The 20,198-nt window shown below is 36.4% G+C and overlaps 1 protein-coding gene across 6 annotated transcripts in view; it reads left to right on the forward strand.

Annotated features, from left to right (window-relative positions):
* The window catches only part of XRN1 (5'-3' exoribonuclease 1), a 116,795-nt gene that overhangs the window by 41,174 nt on the left and 55,423 nt on the right, over positions 1 to 20,198 (forward strand). For all 6 annotated transcript variants that reach the window (XR_002825402.1, XM_023739332.1, XM_023739328.1 and 3 more), the window contains 3 exons: positions 3,528 to 3,659; positions 17,717 to 17,879; positions 18,646 to 18,759. Coding sequence is in view for 5 of the 6 variants with exons in the window: in XM_023739332.1 (XP_023595100.1) it covers positions 3,528 to 3,659; positions 17,717 to 17,879; positions 18,646 to 18,759 (409 nt within the window). In the remaining variant the exon portion in view is untranslated. The remainder of the gene's footprint in view (positions 1 to 3,527; positions 3,660 to 17,716; positions 17,880 to 18,645; positions 18,760 to 20,198) is intronic.

The following is a 20,198-nucleotide window of genomic DNA, read 5'->3' on the forward strand; positions in this document are numbered from 1 at the left end:
ATCGGGATTGCATTGTATCTGTAGATCATTTCAGGTAGAATTCATTTACAGTATTTTTAACATATTTATTGTGCTGCTTGATGGCTTTTATTGATCCATTTTTTACTGATATAATTATTAAAAAATATATACTCTCTATAGTGAAAATAAAAGCTCCATCATCACACCATTTAGAGTTCAACATCTATTGATAATTTATTGTACATCCCTTTAGATATCTTATTTTTCTATTGTAAAAATATATATAACACAGCATTCACTATTTCAACATTTTCCACATGTACAATTTAGTGATTTCAGTTGGATTTATCATGTTATGCAACTCTCACCAATAGTCCTTGCCAAATTTCCCACCACCATAAACAGTAAATCACTGCTTCTGAAACAGTGACTCCCCTTTTCCGCCTCCCTGCCACCTCAGGTAACCACTAATAAACTTTGGTCTGTATACATTTGCCTATTCTAGATATCTCATGTAAGTGAGATCATACAATATTTGTGCTTTTGTGATTGATTTACTTCACTCAGAGTAATGTTTTCAAGGTTCATCTATGCTGTAGCATGTATCAGAACTTCCTTTCTCTTTATGGCTATATGTATGTATGTACCACATTTTCTTTATCCACTCATCTGTCGATGGGCATTGATGTTGTTTCCACCTTTTAGTTATTGTGAACAGTGTTGCAGTGAACACTGATGGACACGTGTCTGTTTGTGTCACTGCTTTCAAGTCTCTTGTAACACATACTTAGGAATGGAATTGCACCTAGCAGCTCCTCAGGAAGAAAGACCTCGCAATCTGCTCCTGTAAAGGTTACAGCCTAGGAAACCCTATAAGGCAGTTCTACTCTGTCACATGTGTAGCTATGAGTTGCAACAGCCCACAGCCACAACAATGGTAGTTCTATGTTTAACTTTTTGAGAAACCACCAAACTGTTTTCCATAGTGGCTGTGCCATTTTGCATTCCCACCAGCAAAGGATAAGGATTCCAATTTCTCTACATTCTGACCAATACTTGTTGTTTTCCATTTTTTGTTTGTTTCTTTTTCAATCTTAACCTTCTTAATCGGAGTGAGGTGGTGTCTCACTCTGGTTTTGATTTGATCTCCCTAATGACTAATAGTGTTGAGCGTCTTTTCATGTGCTTACTGACCATTTGTATGTCATCTTTGGTGAAATGTCTATTCAAATCCTTTGCCTATTTTTTGATTGGATTGTTTGTCTTTTTCTTGTTAAAATGTAGGAGTTCTTTATATATTCTGAATATTAAACCTTGTCTGATATATGGTTCCCAAAAATTATCTCCCATTCTGTAGGTCATCTCTTTACTTTACTGATAAAGTCATTTGTTGAACAGAAGTTTTTAATTTTTATGAAGTCCAGTATATCTGTTTTGTCTTGCTAGTGTTTTGGTGTCATATGGTAGTGCTTTTGGCGTCATATGTAAGAACCCTTTGTTAAAAACCAAGTCCTAAAACCATACGCCCATGTTTTCTTCTAGGTGTTCCTTCAGATGTTTTAGATGTATATATTATTTTTCCTTCTTTTCCTTTTAATAGCTTGGAGATTCTGTATTCTAATTCTTTGCTACAAGTGGTTGTCATTATATTATTTAGCAAATATGCTTCTCTTTCTGATAAGAATTGCTAGCATATACAACCTTACCTTTACCACGCTCCTCCCATGATTTGTTTAAATAATACATTTTTTTTAAAAACACATATCTTCTGTTTTTAGAATAAGTTCTTAACATTGCATTCAAGTTTACAATCATTTTATCATGATTGTTTAGACAAGTTATTCTTTGTCATTTCTTAACTTTATTTTATATAAACCTTATCTTCCTAAATTTCTTGTTCTTTTGTTATTTTTCATATGGCTAGAACTTTCTGAAGTGCCTGTATTTTTTTTCCAGAGAAAATGGGAAGATGCTTTGTTTTCTAATTTGTTACATGTTCAAAATATAATACATAGGTTTAAAATCTTAGAGGCCCAGTCCTTTTTTCTCAGAGCTCTGCAATCATCTCTCAATTGTCTTCTGTTATATAATGCTGATAAGAAGTCAATGCCAGTAAGATTTTTTTTTTTTTTTTTGCTTTTTGAGTAATCTACATTTCTGTATGAAATCTTAAGGACTCTTTTTTAATCCTTAGAATTCGGTTCCATTGCCTGTTTGATTAATTTATCAATTTATCAATTTTTTTCCTTTGTTTATCATGCTTTTCCTGTTGTGTTTAAGAATGCTTCACCTAGCCCGAGGTCCCGAAGATTTCTTCTGTGTTTTCTTTAAAAAGTTTTATAGTTTTACATTTTACATTTAAGTTTATGATCCATTTTGAATTAATTTTTGTCCATGGCATGTGGTTTAGAACAAGGTTCCTTTTTTTTTTTAATTGGTCTATAACTATTCAATTTCTCCAGCACCATTTGTTGAAAAGACTATCCTTTCTCCATTGGATTGTATTTGCACCTTTGTCAGAAATCTGTTGGGCATATTGTGTGGATCTGTTTCTGAGTTCTCTATTCTGTTCCATTGATCAGTATTTCTATTTTTATGCTAATTCCAACTGTCTTGATTACTGTAGTATATAGTAAGTCTTAACATTAATTCCTCTAACCTTATTTAGTTTTTCATAATTGTTTCAGATATCTAAGTCTTTTGCATATGCATTTTAGAATAATATGTTCTTTATCTACAAAAAAATCTTGGTGGGATTTTGATCAGAATTGCATTAAACCCATAGATCAAATCTGTGGAGAAGTGACATCTTTATTGTGTTTAGTCTTCTAATCCATGAACAATAGTATATATCTCTGTTGATTTAGATCTTTGATTTTGTGCATCAGTTTTCTTTTCAGAGTACAGATCCTGTACATATTTTATTAGATTTACCCCTAAGTAATTTTTTGGAAAAATTTTAAATGGTATTATGGTTTTAATTTCAGCTTCCTCGTGTTCTTTGCTAGTACGTAGAAATACAATTGCTTTTTGTGTTGATTTTATATCCTAGTACCTTGCTGACCATAATTCCTTGCCTTTTTTTTTTTTTGAAGAGTCCAGGCCAGATTTTTTGTAGAAATTTTGGCATTCTCTGATTGTTTCCTCTTAGTCTTATTTAACTTGGTCCTCCACCCTCTGTATTTTCTGCAAACTGGAAGTTAGGTCTAATGACTTGGCTAAATTCAAGTTAAACTTCTTTGGGAAGAATGCTTTATAGGTGGTAGGTACTTCATAATGTACTTTATATTGCACTTGAGAGCATTTTTTAATTCCTTAAAATTTTTACTTGGTTAGGTATTTAATTTCTTAAGATAGAATATTTATTTTAAAATTTTTATTGACATTTTTTACAAATTATTTTTTCTGTAATTTATATTACAATAAAATAAGGAGGCCTTTTTTTTTCTTTTTTTGCTATTTTGCCTTGTAGAAACTCTTTCACTTTGAAAACTCACACTGCTAGTACTGTATATAAACCGTATGCTTTTAGGTAATACAATTTTTGTTTTATTTTAATTTTTAAGGTTTTACTTGGAAGAACCTCCAGGAACACAGAAGCTTTATTTGGGAAAAACTACCCCACCATCTAAAGTGGTCTATCTTGGAGATAAAGAACAATCTAACTGGACAAAAGAAGTACAAGGAATTTCAGAACAGTGAGTATCATAAAAAAAAAAATCTAATATCATAGAAATAGATTCTGATCTAATACACTTGTCCTTTAACTTAATTTCCACTTTACACAGTAATCACTCTGAATACTGGCTACCCCTTCATCTTGTGTTCTAAAGAAAATAATGAATTCGAGCTTAAAATAACACCTGGTTAATAGCAGTCGTAGCCTTGTCCAGTTTGTCACTAAAATACTTCATGAGGAAAATGAAAATACATAATCACTTAATACTAGGAATAACAGTTAATAAGTTGTCTGAATTTGGAAGTTAACGTCAATAACCATAAGACCTTTGAATTTCTTGGCCACATATAAGTAATGAAAACAGAGAAGAAGACCCTCCTTTTTTCCTTTCCACCTCAAAACCACATTCCCCTCAGTTCAGAAAGGCAAAGTCTGTACCAACCAAATAGTGGAGAAGCTGGCCCTCTTCAGAAGGCTGGTTTTTTAGTTCACCAGAGTGCTTTGTGGCCTATGCCCCCATCCTAATAGTACCTCTCTTTCTTCTTCTATCCACTAGAATTTCCAAAAACAAGGCAAAACAATAGAGACTGGCAGTGGCACCTAAAACAGTGTTATAAATGTATGTCCATCAGCCCTCCCGTTCAAATTGTAATAGGTAAATAGTTTAAATTGATAAACTGCTGGGAAATTCAGGGAAAATCTTCCTCTACAATTTTGGAACTAATACCAGTCTATATTATCCTTATTAAAAGATGAGTAAGCAGAGAAAATGTACAAAGACCATGAAAAACCATCCAGCATAAAAGAAGGAGATAGCTCTCAAGAGATAGAGGTGCAGCATATGTTTGCTTCCCAACAGTATAAATTAGATGCCTGCTCTTAGCTCCTGGCATACTAATTTTTCTGTTATAGCACATAAACAAAATCATAATTATAAATTTATTTGTCTGATAACTTTAATGACTCTCTCCTTATATAATATGTTCTATGAAGGCAGGGAACACATCTGTTTTTGTCACTACTGTTTTCTCATTCATTGCCTGGTGCCTTGGCACTTGGTAAATGTTCGTTTGTTTGAATGAATTGAGATTGTTTTAGTCGTGACTTTTGATTAAAAAAAGAAAAAATAGAAACTCTTTCAGAGTACACACATTAAGAGTTTAGTCATTTGTTCGTATATTCAACAGTTTATTGTTTACCTGCTAGGCACAGTAGTAGGCACTGTAGATACCGTAATAAATAAAAAAACACACAGTTCCTACCCTCATGAAACTTATAGCTGGTAGATGGGAGATAGACATTAATATCTTGCATGAATATATGATCAGACTGCAACGGTGATAACTGCTCTGAAGGAGAGGTGCTCTGCGACCTAGCTAGGGAGGGATATGAGGGCCGTAGTGGTTCAGTGGTAGAATTCTTGCCTTCCATGTGAGAGACCCACGTTCAATTCCCAGCCAGTGAACCTCGAGGGCAGCCACCGCTCATCTGTCAGTGGGGGCTTGCATGTTGTTGTGATGCTGAACAGGTTTAAGTGAAGCTTCCATATTAAGACAGACTAGGAAGAAAGCCCTGGTGATCTACTTCTGAAAATTAGCCAATAAAAACGCCAAACCAAAAAAAAATAAAAACCAGACCCGTTACAGTCAAGTTGATTCTGACTCATAGCAACCCTATAGAACAGAGTAGAACTGCCCCATAGGGTTTCCAAAGAGTGGCTAGTGGTTCGAACTGCTGACCTTTTGGTTAGCAGCCAAGCTCTTAACCACTCACCACCCAGGCTCTGTAAAAACCCATGGATCACATGTTATCATGTGGGTTGCCATGAGTCACAGGTTGATTTGATGGCAGCTAACAACAGCAACAGCAGGGAGGAATTTGCCTTAGTCAGAAAAAACTTTCCTGAGGTAATGTTGATTAAACTAAGATCTGAATGTGGAGTAGACATTAGGCAAAGAGTGAAAAGAGAACACGTTTCAGGATGAAGAAAGAGTTGCATACAAGTCCCTGTGGCAGGAGGAAAAGCAGCACGCGTAAGGACCGGATAATGGCCTCAGTGACCAGGGTGGAGAAAACAAGAGGAAATCTGACTGAGAAAGATGAGTCAACAAAGGAAAAGGAAGGAAGCAAACTGAGAGGAAGGAGAACAGCCGGGAGAGTGTTACTTCAGTAACTCAGAGAAAAAAAGTGTTTCAAGAGAAAGAGAATGACCATGTCAAACATTATGAAGAGGTGAAGCAAATCTATTTTGATTGAATGATGGGACTGAAAGCCCGACTAGAGTGAGTGGGGAAATGACTGGGAGTTAAAGAAAGGGAGACACGGTAAGAGTAGACCACTTCTTCAGAAGGTTTAGCTGTGAAGAGGATAGAGGGACCTTGACCCCTTATACTACCTAATCTTTCCAATCTGGATGGGTTTCTGTGATGGCAGCAAAGATCAAAGAGAACAATCAAAACAGCAGGATGGATGGAAATAACCTAAGTGCTGGATGGAACACAACAGATGAATGGATAAACAAAATGTGGTACATGCATACAGTGAAATACTATGCAGCCATCAAAAGTAATGAGTCCCGAAACATCTTATAATGTGGATGAATCTGGAAGACATTATGCTGAGTGAAATAAGTCAGTTACAAAAGGACAAGTATTGTATGACCACACTTTTATAAGAAGACAAGAATATATATATATATATACATACATACAGAGACCAGTGCTTATTTGTGGTTAGCAAAGGGAAGCACTCTCTAGATAGTAGACACTTGTTTCTTTTGTTAATGGGAAAGGTAGCATCAAATATTGGTAAAGTGCACACAGCTTGACCAAGGTAAATGATGTCACTAAGAAGTACATAAGAGAAAAAGGATGTTTTTTGTTAAAGGATATGACAAATATAATTCTGTAAAAACAACAACAACAACCAAAAAATATGCATGTGGTTACACAAATATGTATAAATATATATATATGTGTATGGGTATGAATATGTGGGTACATACATGTGTACTGATAGATGTATCTTTAGGCATACATACAGGTATATGTGTACATGCATGTGTATTCATATAATAAACCATGTAGGGGACATAGTTATGGATACTTCCTAGACGTAATCAAACACCTCGCAAGATTGGTTTTGTAGGTTCAAAGGCTTAGGACCAGAGTGTTGTGGGACAACTCAGTTAATTGGCATAATATAGTTAATAAATACATACAGATATATTTATAGAATAAGTATATTCATTTGTTTCTCGTTTTTCAAGTGATAAAAGTTTGAATCTTTCATACATTAACTACAAAAAAAGCCACAGCAGAAGGGTAGATAGAAAGTACGTGAATGTCTGTGGGCCCAGCTGTCCCACTCCCAATTGCATATGAAAGTTGTCCGGGCCCTGTGAAGACAGGCCAGAGTACATCTAGGAGCCCTTGTGCTGTGGGTCTGGGGGACACAGTGGGGGTCAGTCTGAGCTGAGTCCGGCTGACGGGGGCAGTGGTGGCTGAGACCCTCCAAGTATGGTGTGGGGAAGAAGGGAAACACATGCAGCAGGCCCATTCTTCAGGGGCTGAGTGTGGAGGGGGCAGGTGAGGGCTGGGGATGGGGCTGACCCTGGGGCATCCAGGGCTGAGTCCAAGCCTGCCCCAGCCCCAAGCTTGTAACACTGTGTGGTAGCAGCCTTGGGGGTGTCTCTGATGGCTCAGTCCTGGGCATGAATGGGATACACACCCAGCTGAGAGGCCCCAGGAACCACCCTGACAAAGGAGAAATTAAAAGGCCAGACACCAAACCTCTCCCTGCTCTTGATCAAGTAGTTAAGAGTTTTTAATCATTAATTGGTGCTGATTTTATCAAATGTTTCTTCTGCTTCTATCAAAATGATCATATGATTTCTTTTTTTTTTTTATTAATCTGGTAAATTACACTGATTGAATTTCCAAATTAATCTACCCCTGAATTCTTGGAATAAATCCTACTTGGTTATGATATATTATCCTTTCTATATATAACTGGATTTGATTTGTTATATTTTGTTTAGGATTTTTGCATCTACTTTCATGTGAGAGATTGGGCTGCGGTTTCTCTTTCTTGTAACATCTTTGTCAGGTATTGACATCACGATTACTGGTTGAGTAACTTTTGAGTGAAAGTGGTAGACAAAATCTCAATGAGTTTTTAGAATGCTACCCATATAAAAACCCACTGCTGTCTAATCGATTCCAACTCATGGCAACCCCATGTGTTACAGAGTAGAACTGCTTCATAGGGTTTTCTTGGCTGAAATCTTACGGAAGCAGAGTGCCAGGCCTGTCCTCCGTGGCATTGCTAGTTGAGTTCAAACTGCAAGCCTTTAGGTTAGTAGCTGAGTAGAAATCGTTTACACCACCCAAGGATCATGCCCAGAATGCTACATACCAAAAATTCACTGGAAAGCTTCTGTTTCTGGCTGACATGGCATAGCTTATTTCACACCAATGTTCTCGTCAAGAATAACATGATTAAAAAATATAAGCTGTTAAGAAAAAAACGTAATTATGTGTATGCCGTACATGTAATATATATTTATATATATATACACACACATAGAAATTAAAAATATGATTGCTAAAATGAGCTCAGTAGATTCTCCAGATAATAATACTGAAAGTTGAATCAGTGAATTAGAAGACCAAGTTGAGAGATTCCTTTAGCAAATGTATAAAAGCACAGAGAGATGAATGAATATGGTCAGCATTTCTAGTATCTATCTAGTAAGAGTTTTATGAAGAGAAAATGGAGAGGAAGTAGGAAAATATCCCTGAGGTTAAGAAGAGTAAATGCATGAAACTGAGAAAACATTTTAAAAGGAGAAAAATTAAGTGAAAAACTTAGCCTGCTCAGTATAAAAGGTCTCTATCAACCTAGAATAATTGAAACAGAAGGGTACTGGTACAAGATTAGAAAAATGTAACTATACAAGAACATCGAATCTAAAAAAGTTAACATGCACATTATAAAAACACAGTGCCATAATTTACCTTCTGTTGATGTCCTCAATTAGGATAGATATGGCAACCTCTGATGATAAACAGAAAACAAAAACCCTCACAAGTGGACCAGTAAGCAACATCACAAGAAACAGGAAATATTGAAGTTGTCAAGGATTTCATTTTACTTGGATCTACAATCAGTGGCCATGGAAACAGCAGTCAAGAAATCAAACAACGTAATGCATTGGGCAAATCTGCTGCAAAAGACATCTTTAAAGTGTTAAAACGCAAAGATGTCACTTTGAGGACTAAGGTGCACGTGACCCAAGCCATGATATTTTCAGTTGCCTCCTATGCATGTGAAAGCTGAACAATGAATAAGGAAGACTGAGGAAGAATTGATGCCCTTGAATTATGGTGTTGATGAAGAATATTGAATATACCATGGACTGCCAGATTAACGAACAAGTCTGTCTTGGAAGAAATACTGACAGAGTGCCCCTTGAAAGCGAGGATGGTGAGACTTCATCTCATGTACTTTGGACGTGTTATCAGAAGGGACCAGTCCCTGGGGAAGGATGTCATGCTTGATAAAGTGGATGGTCATCGAAAAAGAGGAAGACCTTCAACGAGATGGACTGATGCAGTAGCTGGAACAATGGACCCAAGCATACTAACGATTGTGAGAATGGCACAGGTTCCTACAGTGTTTCATTCTTTTGTACCTAGGGTCGCTACTCGAGGACACCTGACAACAATAGTTAACAGATGATTAATATCCACAGCATGTAAAGAGTTTCTACAAAGCAGTATCAAAGCGAAGTGCTTCATGTTGTATGAGAACCTACTAAGAATATTAATTCAGTAAGACATGAATTTAAAGACAGGATAATTAAAAAGTAAAAAAAGATCAAAAGGAAGGTTCCAGAACAACAAGAACCAAAATACTAACTCTATAGATCTAATAAAAAGATTAGAAACAGCAAATATCCAAGGCTGTAAATTGAATTAATATCCAGGAAAAAGGCTTGAGATCATCACAGTGAATGCCCAAGGAAAGGAAAAATTTTAAAGCAGTTTAAAAGATAATGATCTATATGGAGGGAGGACCTGATAGTGCAACCCATAAATGACAGTATTCCTAAAGTAGAGACCCCAGCATATATGGTACAGAAAAAGTGTTCTAACGATTTTTTTTTTAAATCCTTGATATGAAGAATTAAGTTTACAAATTAAAGGGACATCCTGGGTGCTACAAAAAAAAAAATGCTTTCTTTATATTTGTAGCTTCTGTGCTATTGCTCACCCTTTTATTTTCAACTTTTCTGGGCCACTTTATTAGAGATGTATGTCCTGTATAAAGCATAAGGTTGGTTTTTACATTTTGATTCAGTAATAATAGGCATGTTTAGGCTATTCACAATTATAGATATATAATAGCTATGTTTGTTCTTGGTTCTATTTTTATATTTTATGCTTTCTGTGTCTTTTAAAAAAGATTTCTATATGGTCTGTGTTTTCTTGGTAATGTGTTTGGGAGGTTTACATTGTTCTAATAGTGATTTTTATAGCAATGACATAGAAAGACTTGATCCTCTTTCTCCGGATGTCCTACTCTTTAAACAGTGATAGAATTAGCAGCTGTATTTCTACTTCTTCCCACTTCCCTTTCCATCGTATTCCAATTTTAATAGATTATTTTAATGTTTATATTTCCATATACCTTTATTACTTGAGATCAGCTTTCAGTGTTATCTTTTGACCCCCATATACCTCTATTGATATCACTTTTAAATGTTTTCTTTTTTGTATTTATCTATACCTTTCTTTGTCTCCTCCTTTCCCACATAAATTTTTAAAATATTAACGTTTCTGCATTGTCAGGGTTAATATCATAGGCATTCTGTTCTTCGCCATAATTATCAGAGTCCTTTAGTTAAATAGATTGAGTACTCACCAGCTCCTGTGCTGTACTTTCTCATTTTATTTCTTATTTCACTGAAATTTGTCCTTCAGTAATTTATTCAAGAAAAGCCTATGAAGATTACCTCTGTGCTTGCATGTTTAAAAATATTTTCTCATTATCTTTATATGTGAGTCTTGGGTCAAATTTTCTTTCCTTAGTCCCAGTGTTTCCAGAATTGAATATTTCTATGAATAAATTGTAAGACCAACCTAATTTTCTTCTCTAATGATTTTCTTTTGCTTGTATATTCAAAAGATTATTTCTTCATCTTTGAAGTCAGTAGCTGTACTAGGATATATCTTAGGTTACTCATTCTGAGTCAGTTTTTCTTGGAACAATGTGTCTCTTCAATCTATACAGTAAAATCTTCCTTTACCTCTAAAAAGTTTTCTAGAATTATATATTTAAATTTTTTTAGGTTTCATTACTTCTTTCTCTTTATAGGAGCTATCACTTATGTGAGTAGGTTTTTTTTTTTTTTTTTTTTTATCTGTCTTCGGTGTCTGTTGTTTTCTCCCTAATCCTTTTAACTCTTTGTGTACTACTCTGACACACTTGGGGTTACCACGAGTCAGAGTCCACTTGAATGATTGGTTATTTCTGCTTCATTTTGCTTGTTCATGTCCTTATATCCCTTGTGGTGTTTTTGCCAGTGTCTGTTCTCATTTGTGCTTAATTACTCCAATTTGACCTTTATTTCTATAATGACTTTATTTTATGCCTGTTTATTTTCTGAACTCTGCCAACTCACATTTTCTTTTCAGCTCACATGTTATCTTGTGTAGCTTTTCTGAGTTCTTGTGTCTCTTCTTTGCATTCTCATCTTATAGAAGTGGTTACCTCACTAAGTTTTGTTTGTTTTAATTTGTGGCAAAATCTTTGGTCAGTCTTCATTTTAAAACCAGATGGATATATCAGTTGATGCTGAAAAAGCACTTGGAAAAAAAATCAGCAGCTATTTCTGATTTTAAAAAAATCAGTGTAAAAAAAAGATACAGCTAGATACCTTTTAAATATAATAAAGGCTCTTTCCAAAAAGAAGAGACCAAACCCATTGCCGTCATGTCAATTCCAACTCATAGCAACCCTATAGGACAGAATAGACCTGCCCCAGAGGGTTTCCAAATCTTTATGGAAGCGGGCTGTGCCAGATCTTTCTCCCAGGGAGCCTCTGGTAAGTTCAAACTGCTGCCCTTCCAGTTAGCCAAGCACTTAACCACTGCACCACCGGGCTCCTCAAATGCTCTTTACCAACAGCAGAATATCCTAAATTGTAAAATACTAATATCATTTTAATTAAAATAAAAAGAAATCTATAGGGATGCTTGCTTTCACTTTTACTTTTTTTTCTTAAAATACTCCATGTTTTTAAGAAAAAAATTCATATTTCTAACATTTTGAAGTTGTATGGTGTTAATTTCATAAAGTTCTAAAGTTCCAAAAATGGAAATAAAGGAAATAATTATTTTTATATAGAATCTAATCATCTAGGCATTGGGAAATGATTATTTATTCGTATTCCCAAATAAGTGTTTGCTGCTGCTGTTGTTGGTTGCGGTTGAGTCATCTCCGACTCACAGTGATCTTACGTACGACAGAACGAAACGTCGCTTGGTCCTGTACCAGTTTCATGATCGTTGATGTTTGAGTCCATTGTGTTGGCTATTGTGCCAATCCATCTCATTGAGAGTTTCTCTCATTTTCACTGACCCACCACTTTACCAAACATAATGTCCTTTTCTGTCGATTGGTCTTTCCTGATCACATATTCAAAGTAAGTGAGCTGAATTCTCTCCATCCTTGCTTCTAAGGAGCATTCTGGTTGTATTTCTTCTAAGACTGATTTGTTCATTCTTCAGGCAGTCCACAGTGTATTCAGAATTCTTTGCAAATAACACAATGCAAATGCATAAACTCTTCTTCTGTCTTCCTTTTTCATTGTCCAGCTTTCGCATGCGTATGAGGCAATTGAGAAGACATGGCTTGGGTCAGGGGCACATTAGTCTTTGCTTTTTTTAAACTTTAAAGAGGTCTTTTGCTGCAGATTTGCCCAATGCAATACGTTATTTGATTTCTTTCTTTTGTGTGTGTGTGTGTGATTTAGATGAAGGTTTACAGAGCAAATTAGTTTCTCATTAAACAGTTAATACACATATTGTTTTGTGACATTGGTTGCCAACCCCACAACATGTCAACACCCTCCCCTTCTTGACCTTGGGTTCCCTGTTACCAGCTTTCCTGCCCACTCCTGCCTTCTCGTCCTTGCCCCTGGGCTGGTGTGCCCATTTAGTCTCATTTCGTTTTATGGGCCCATCTAATCTTTGGCTGAAGAGTGAACCTCGGAAGTATTGAGTTAAAAGCGTGTCTGGGGTCCATACTCTTGGGATTTCTCCAATCTCTGTCAGACCTGTAAGTCTGGTCGTTTTTTGTTAGAATTTTGTTGTACGTTTTTCTGCAGCTCTGTGCGGAACCCTCTATTATGATCCCTGGCAGAGCAGTCAGTGGTGAGCTGGGCACCATCTAGTTGTGGTAGCTGTGGTCCGTTAGTCCTTTGGACTAATCTTTCCCTTGTGCCTTTGGTTTTCTTCATTCTCCCTTGCTCCAGACAGGGTGGGATCAGTAGAGTGAGTATCTTAGATGGCCACTTACAAGCTTTTAAGACCCCAGACGCTACTCACCAAAGTAGGATGTAGAACATTTTCTTTATAAAATATTTTATGCCAGTTGAGCTAGAAGTCACCTGAGACCAGCCCAGTAACGCTGTTTGATTTCTTGACTGCTGCTTTCATGGATATTGTTGATCCAAGTAGAATGTAATCCTTGACGATTTAAATGTTTTAGCCATTTATCACGATGTTGTTTATTAGTGCAGTTTTGAAGATTTTCGTGTCTGTGTTTTTTTTCACATTTTGATGTAATCCATACTAAAAACTATAGTCTTTGTCCTTCATCAGTAAGGGCTTCATGTCTTCATTTTCAGCAAGCAAGGTTGCATTACCTGCATATCACAGATTGTGTCACCTGCATATAGCAGGTTGTTAGAAATATGAAATGTTTTTTTCCCAATCCTGGTGCTGTGTGCTTCTTCATATAGTCCAGCTTCACAGGTTATTTGTTCAGCATACAGATTGAATAAGTAGGGTGAAAGATAAAACACTGCCACACACCTTTTCCAATTTTAAACTATGCAGTATCCATTTGATCTATTCGAACAACTGTCTCTTGATCCATGTACAGGTTCCACATAATCACAGTTAAGTGAAGAGAATCTAAACACCTGTTTATTTGCTGAAGATAAATATGTGTTTAGATTCACTCATTTATGAGTGTTGTTGGTTGCCATCAAGTTGGCTCCAGCTCATGCAACCTTATGTATAATTATGAACAGCCACTGCCTATTTTTATTTTTTTCTATAAAAGTAGAAAATACACATGAAGCAATGGTATGTTAGAAAGTGTTATGGTATATTTTGCAAAGTGTTTTCTAAAAAAGTTGTGCAACTTGCAAAGTCTTAACACTTAGATACTATAAGAATTTGTTTTATTAACTTAAATATATGTTTAACAACTAATTCAGTAAATATTAATAGAATAGCAATTATGTGAGAAGAATGATTCCATGGAGATATTAAGACTGATAAGGCATCGTTCTTGCGTTTAAGGAGCCCATACTTTTTTTTTGGCCAATGAATCAGAACAGGATTTATTTGTTTTTGTTTTTGTTGAGAGTGTACACAGCAGAAGATACACCAGTTCAGCAATTTCTACATGTACAATTCAGTAACACTGTTTACATTCTTCAAGTTTTACAATAATTCTCACTCTCCTTTTCCAAATAGTTCTTCCTCCATTAACATAAACTCACTGCCTCCTAATTTTTTGAGTTGCTGTTGTCAGTTTGATCCCATATAGATAGTTCTTAAAAGAGCACAATGTACAAGGCAGATACTATTTACTAGTTAAGCTAAACTATTGTTAGGTTTTAAGAAGACTTCAGGGATATTTTTGGTTAAGGTTTAAAGATTATCTCAGGGCAATAGTTTCTAGGATTTATCCAGCCTCCATGGTTCCATAAAGTCTAGATTCCATGAAAATTTAAAATTCTGTTCTGCATTTTTCTCGCTTTTGATCAGGATTTTTCTATATAATCTTTTTTTAATGTGCATTAGATGAAGGTTTACAGAGCAAATTAGTTTCTCAGTAAACAATTAATACACATATTGTTTTGTGACGTTCATTGCCAACCCCATAACATTTCAACGCTCTCCCCTTCTCAACCTTGGGTTCCCTGTTACCAGCTTTCCTGCCCCCTCCTGCCTTCTTGTCCTTGGCCCTGAGCTGGTGTGCCTAATTAGTCTCATTTTGTTTTACGGGCCTGTCTAACCTTTGGCTGAAGGGTAGACCTCAGGAGTGACTTCAGTACTGAGTTAAAAGTGTGTCTAGGGGCCGTACTCTCAGGATTTCTCTAATCTCTTTCAGACCAGTAAGTCTGGTCTTCTTTTGTGAGTTAGAATTTTCTTGTACGTTTTTCTGCATCTCTGTCTGGGGCCCTCTATTGTGATCCCTGTCAGAGCAGTCAGTGGTCGTAGCCGGGCACCATCTAGTTGTGCTGGACTCAGTCTGATGGAGGCTGTGGTGGTTGTGGTTCATTAGTCCTTTGGACTAATCTTTCTCACTTGTGTTTTTGGTTTTCTTCATTCTCCCTTACTCCAGACGGGGTGGGATCAGTGGAGTATCTTAGATGGGTTCTATAGAATCTTTGATTAAAATGTTCGTTAATGGTAGCCAGATACCATTCCGTTCTTATAATCTCATGACAGAGAAGGCAGTTGTTCATGGAGGCAGTTAGCTACACATTCCATTAAGGAACTTAGACTTGATTGTTTGAAGATTTATTAAAATAAATATAACTATTATAGTAAATATGTTCTTTTCCCCCAATCCTTCCAATTCCACCTGGACAAAGAGATGATAAAAGATGTTTCTGATCCTGCCTTTTGCCTCCACTGCAGAATAAATGTGGCACCAAACTAAAAAACTAAACCTGTTGCCGTCAAGTCAATTCCAGCTCATAACGACCCTATAGAACAGAGTAGAACTGCCTCATAGGGTTTCCAGGGAGCGGATGGTGGATTGGAACTGCCGACCTTTTGGTTAGCAGCCGAGTTCTTAACCACTGTGCCACCAGAGCTCCAAAGTATGGCACAGGAGTTTCTTTTTTCTTTTTTTTCAAATGAGGTCAAATTCAAGTAGCATAAAATTAACCATTTTAACCAATTCACTAGCATTTAGTACATTCACAATGTTGTGTAATCATCACCTCAATCTAGTTCCAAAACGTTTTAATTACCCTAAAAGGAAACCCTATACTCATTAAGTAGTCACTCCCCACTTTCTCTCAGCCCCTGGCAACCACTGATCTGCTTCTGTCTCTATGGATTTGCCTATTCTGGATATTTCATATAAATGGAATCACAATATATGACCTTTTGTTTCTGGCTTCTTTCAGACTTAGATGTTTTCAAGGTTCATCCATGCTATATCATGTATCAGTACTTCAGTCCTTTTTATAACCAAATAATACTCCATTTTATGGATATACCACATTTTGTGTACCCATTAAGTAAGTTAGTGGATATTGTGGTGCTATGGATCCTTTTTATCTAGCCTTTCTCACTATGGTCTTGTAAGTCCCACCAAATTATTGGGTGGGGCTATACAAATAAGGTGCTTGTGGCCCACCAAGGGCATTGGGCAGCTTGCTAATAATGCAAATAAGGTGTATGAAACCCTATCGAGGGAATTGGTCAGTTTTGCCATCTTGCTGGGCTTAAAATGAGCTATCCCAAAGGTAGAAAAGGGAGAACCTCACTACGGTCAAGTAGAAGAGACAGGAGTAGAGCATGTCCTTTGTAACCCTGGTCCCTGCCCTGGAACCTCCTAGACCAAGGACACAGAGAGAGCTGTAACACCAGAGACGGTGCGAGACATCAAGAAGTAGCAGCAGAGAAATGTTGGCGGCAGAACCAGGAGACTGGTGCAAGATGGCACAGGGGCTTCCCAGTCCACAGAGCAAGGTGGTTACAGTGGACATGCTGACCCAAGGAGTGAAACAACTGAGTACCTTTGGGCAGGAGGCTTACTGGTGGAGTGGGCTACCCCCAGGCACTTAGTGGCAGAGCTAAAGAGCTTTGTAGCACTTGCCCAAGCAGGGCAGAGGCTTGGCCAAGTGGCTGAGAGGCCAAGGGCCAGAGAGAGGCCTGCCTGTGGGCACGGCTGAGAAGAGGCTGTCCTGATCGAAGAACTGTATCCTGAGTCATTCTTGATCCTGAATTGTAACATGTTACTTCCCTAATAAACCCCATAACTGTATGGTCTGTAAGTTCTGTGTGGCCACTGCAACGAACTATCAAACCCAACAGAGAAGTAGAGAGTGCCTTTGGAGAGATGGCTGGTGTCAGAATTGGTAAAAAGTTTGGAGAGAGGAGTCTGACCTCATAGGAATCAGCCTTGGGCTGTTGATCTTGATTCACCTTCCCCCTCGTGAAATTAGAGGAAGTCAAACATCTGCCACAGCATTTTTACAGATATTTGGGTGGTTTCCACCTTTTGGCTGTTGTGAACAGTGCTGGTGTGAACATTTGTGTACAAGTGTTTTGAGTCCCTGCTGTCAGTTCTTTTGGGTACATACCAAGACATATGGTAATTCTGTTTAACTTTTTGAGAAACCATCAAACTATTTTTCACTAGGGCTGCATGGTTTTTCATTCCTTCCAGCAGTGTAAAAGAGTTCCCGTTTTTCCATATCCTCATTAACACTTGTTACTTTCTGTTTTTTGTTTTTAATTATAGCTATCCTCGTGGATGTGAAGCACAGGAGTTTCTTATAACTATGACTTCTCATTTTATCACACAGTCATTGGGAGAAGTATCCACAGAGTTAAACAAATAATACACAGAGTCTTAAGTTAGGTACTAAGAACTGCTAGCATATTAGTCCTTACTGCGTTATTTAATGTTTGTTTAAGTATTTGATAATGCATTGGTAGAAACCAGTTTAGATGATGACCAAGTTCTATTTCTAGAATACTAGTCACACTCATGCATATATGTATATTTCTTTGTTATTCTTTCTTTTAGTTACCTGAGAAGAAAAGGAATAATAATAAATGAAACATCTGCAGTTATATATGCTCAGTTACTCACAGGTCGTAAATATCAAATAAATCAAAATGGTGAAGTTCGACTAGAGAAACAGTGGTCAAAACAAGTTCTTCCTTTTGTTTATCAAACTGTTGTTAAAGTAAGTCTCCATCAGGTCTCAATTCCATCTGGATGTACACTGTTGGACATTGTATAAAGAAAAGACATTAATATTTATTTGTATGTAGAAGACGAATTCAGCAAAGTATGATAGAGATTATTACTTAACATAATATGCAATTTACTGTAAGACTTTGTAAGCAGTATTACATGCTCAGACACTCACTGTGTGTAGGGCTAGGGAACTTGCCCTTTTTTTTTTAAAGGACTTAGTCTTGAAAAAAAATTCCAGCATTAACTTACACACGTGAGTTTCAGATTTTTATTCTCCAAAAATAGTTTGCCTTAAGTAAATTAGTATACATAAAAGGAGTTTGCTTTTGTTTCTAATCTTAGATATAGTAAGGGGACAAAAAATTTTTTAGAACATGTGGTGATCTCGTAATTTTGGGGGTATGGTGTAATGTAGTAATTAAGAGCGTAAACTGCCTGAGTTGGCTTCTTAACTGTGTGACCCTGAGTGGGGTTCACCCCTTTCTGTGCCTTAGTTTCCTCATCTATAAAGTGGGGCTAATAGTGATCTCTGCCACAGAGGGTTGTCTTGAGAATTATATTTCAAATAAATAATGTGAAATACCTAGAACAGTAAGTAGTGAATAAATTTTATCTGCTATTATTATTACATAGAAAATCTTCACATTTGACATTTGCAGATAGTACAGTCATAACCCCATAAGAAAAACATAATGTGCAGTCTGTAGAAATTTTGATTGTGGTGATTTACTTTTATATTTTATTTTATATAGGACATCCGAGCTTTCGGCTCCCGTTTCTCCAATATCAAAACATTGGATGACTTATTTCCTCCTAGAAGTATGGTCTTTATGCTGGGAACCCCCTATTATGGCTGTACTGGAGAAGTTAGTTTCAGTTATTGTTACTAATTAAATTTATTTCTGGTTTCAAGTTGATATAATTATTTAACTTCTTTTCATTTAGATGTAAAATAAAATGTAATACTGAAAGGAGAAATAAGAAAAATTTATCCTTATAATTTGTGAACACAGTATTTGACTGTATACCTTCAGTCTTAAGCAAGTTGGAATTGGGGGTGGGGGATAAAGAATTCAAATGCTGATTTTTTTTTTCCAGAAATTTGCTTATTGTGGTGGTATGGATGAAGCAATTCTGAAACTATTTTAAGTGTGTTATAGGATTGAATGATCTAGTGTGTTGATGTTTTGTGATGCCCCAGTTCTCACATGGAATAAGGTATATGTAAATATGTAATGGAGGAAAGCAAGAAGGAACTTGTAGGGGATGGATTAGAACTGAAGGTATTAATTTGACCTAATGATTGCTAAAATATGTATATGTGTGTATATATGTATTTATATAGACATGTATATGTATGTATATGTATGCACATGTGTCTGTACACACATATTCTAGTTCTGTTTGCTCGACAGCAGTGGATTAATGGGGTTAATGAATTATAGACCATTGGGAAGGGTAGGAATTCATGATTCCATAGTGACAATAAATAGATAAATAGGGAAAGGAAGGGCCCTTGCTTGCAGTAACATGTTGAGGGTAAATGTGGAGAGAGTACTGGAGTTGGAAAACCATCATTTTGTAGCCAGTCTATGGTAAAGATTGAATCAGGCAAGAATCATCAATGGAAACTAAATATGGGGGGAATTTTTGACCAGGAGCAGAATATTTGCAGTGTTGAAAAGTGTCTCCCCATAGGCTGTTTATTACTGGTGAGGAGGAAAAAAAAACTGTACTTAGAGTGAAGAAATTGAGCAATATCTTGACTGTATGATCAAAGTTAATGTCACAGTGAGGGACAGATGAACATCGTATACCTCCAGATGTGGTACTTTGAGGAGGACACTACATCACCTGTGCTATATTCTGGATGAGAATGTGTAACCTTAATCTAATCATGAGGAAGCATCAGACAGACACAAAATAGGAACCTTCTTTTTAAAAGAGAAGAGTGAACTGTGTTCTTTAAAATGCCATTGTCATAAAAGACAAAGGCTGTGAATATAATCCAGATTAAAGGAGGCTAAAAAGATGGGACCACTAAATGCAATACCTGACCCTAGACTGGATCCTGTAGTAGAGGGAGAAGGGAGTTCTATAAATAAAGAACATTATTAGATCAACTGATAAAACTGGGATATGGAAGTAGCTTAGATGAAAGTATTGTGTCAGTGTAAATTTACGTAATAACTATACTGTGGTTATGTAATAGAATATCCTTCTTAGGAAATATACACTGAAATATTTAGGGGTAAGGGACATGATGTGTATCATATACCTTCAAATGATTCAGAAAAAAATTAAG

This window comes from Trichechus manatus, unplaced genomic scaffold (genome assembly GCF_000243295.1).
Source record: "Trichechus manatus latirostris isolate Lorelei unplaced genomic scaffold, TriManLat1.0 scaffold00132, whole genome shotgun sequence".
In the NCBI taxonomy this organism is placed as follows: Eukaryota; Metazoa; Chordata; class Mammalia; order Sirenia; family Trichechidae; genus Trichechus; species Trichechus manatus.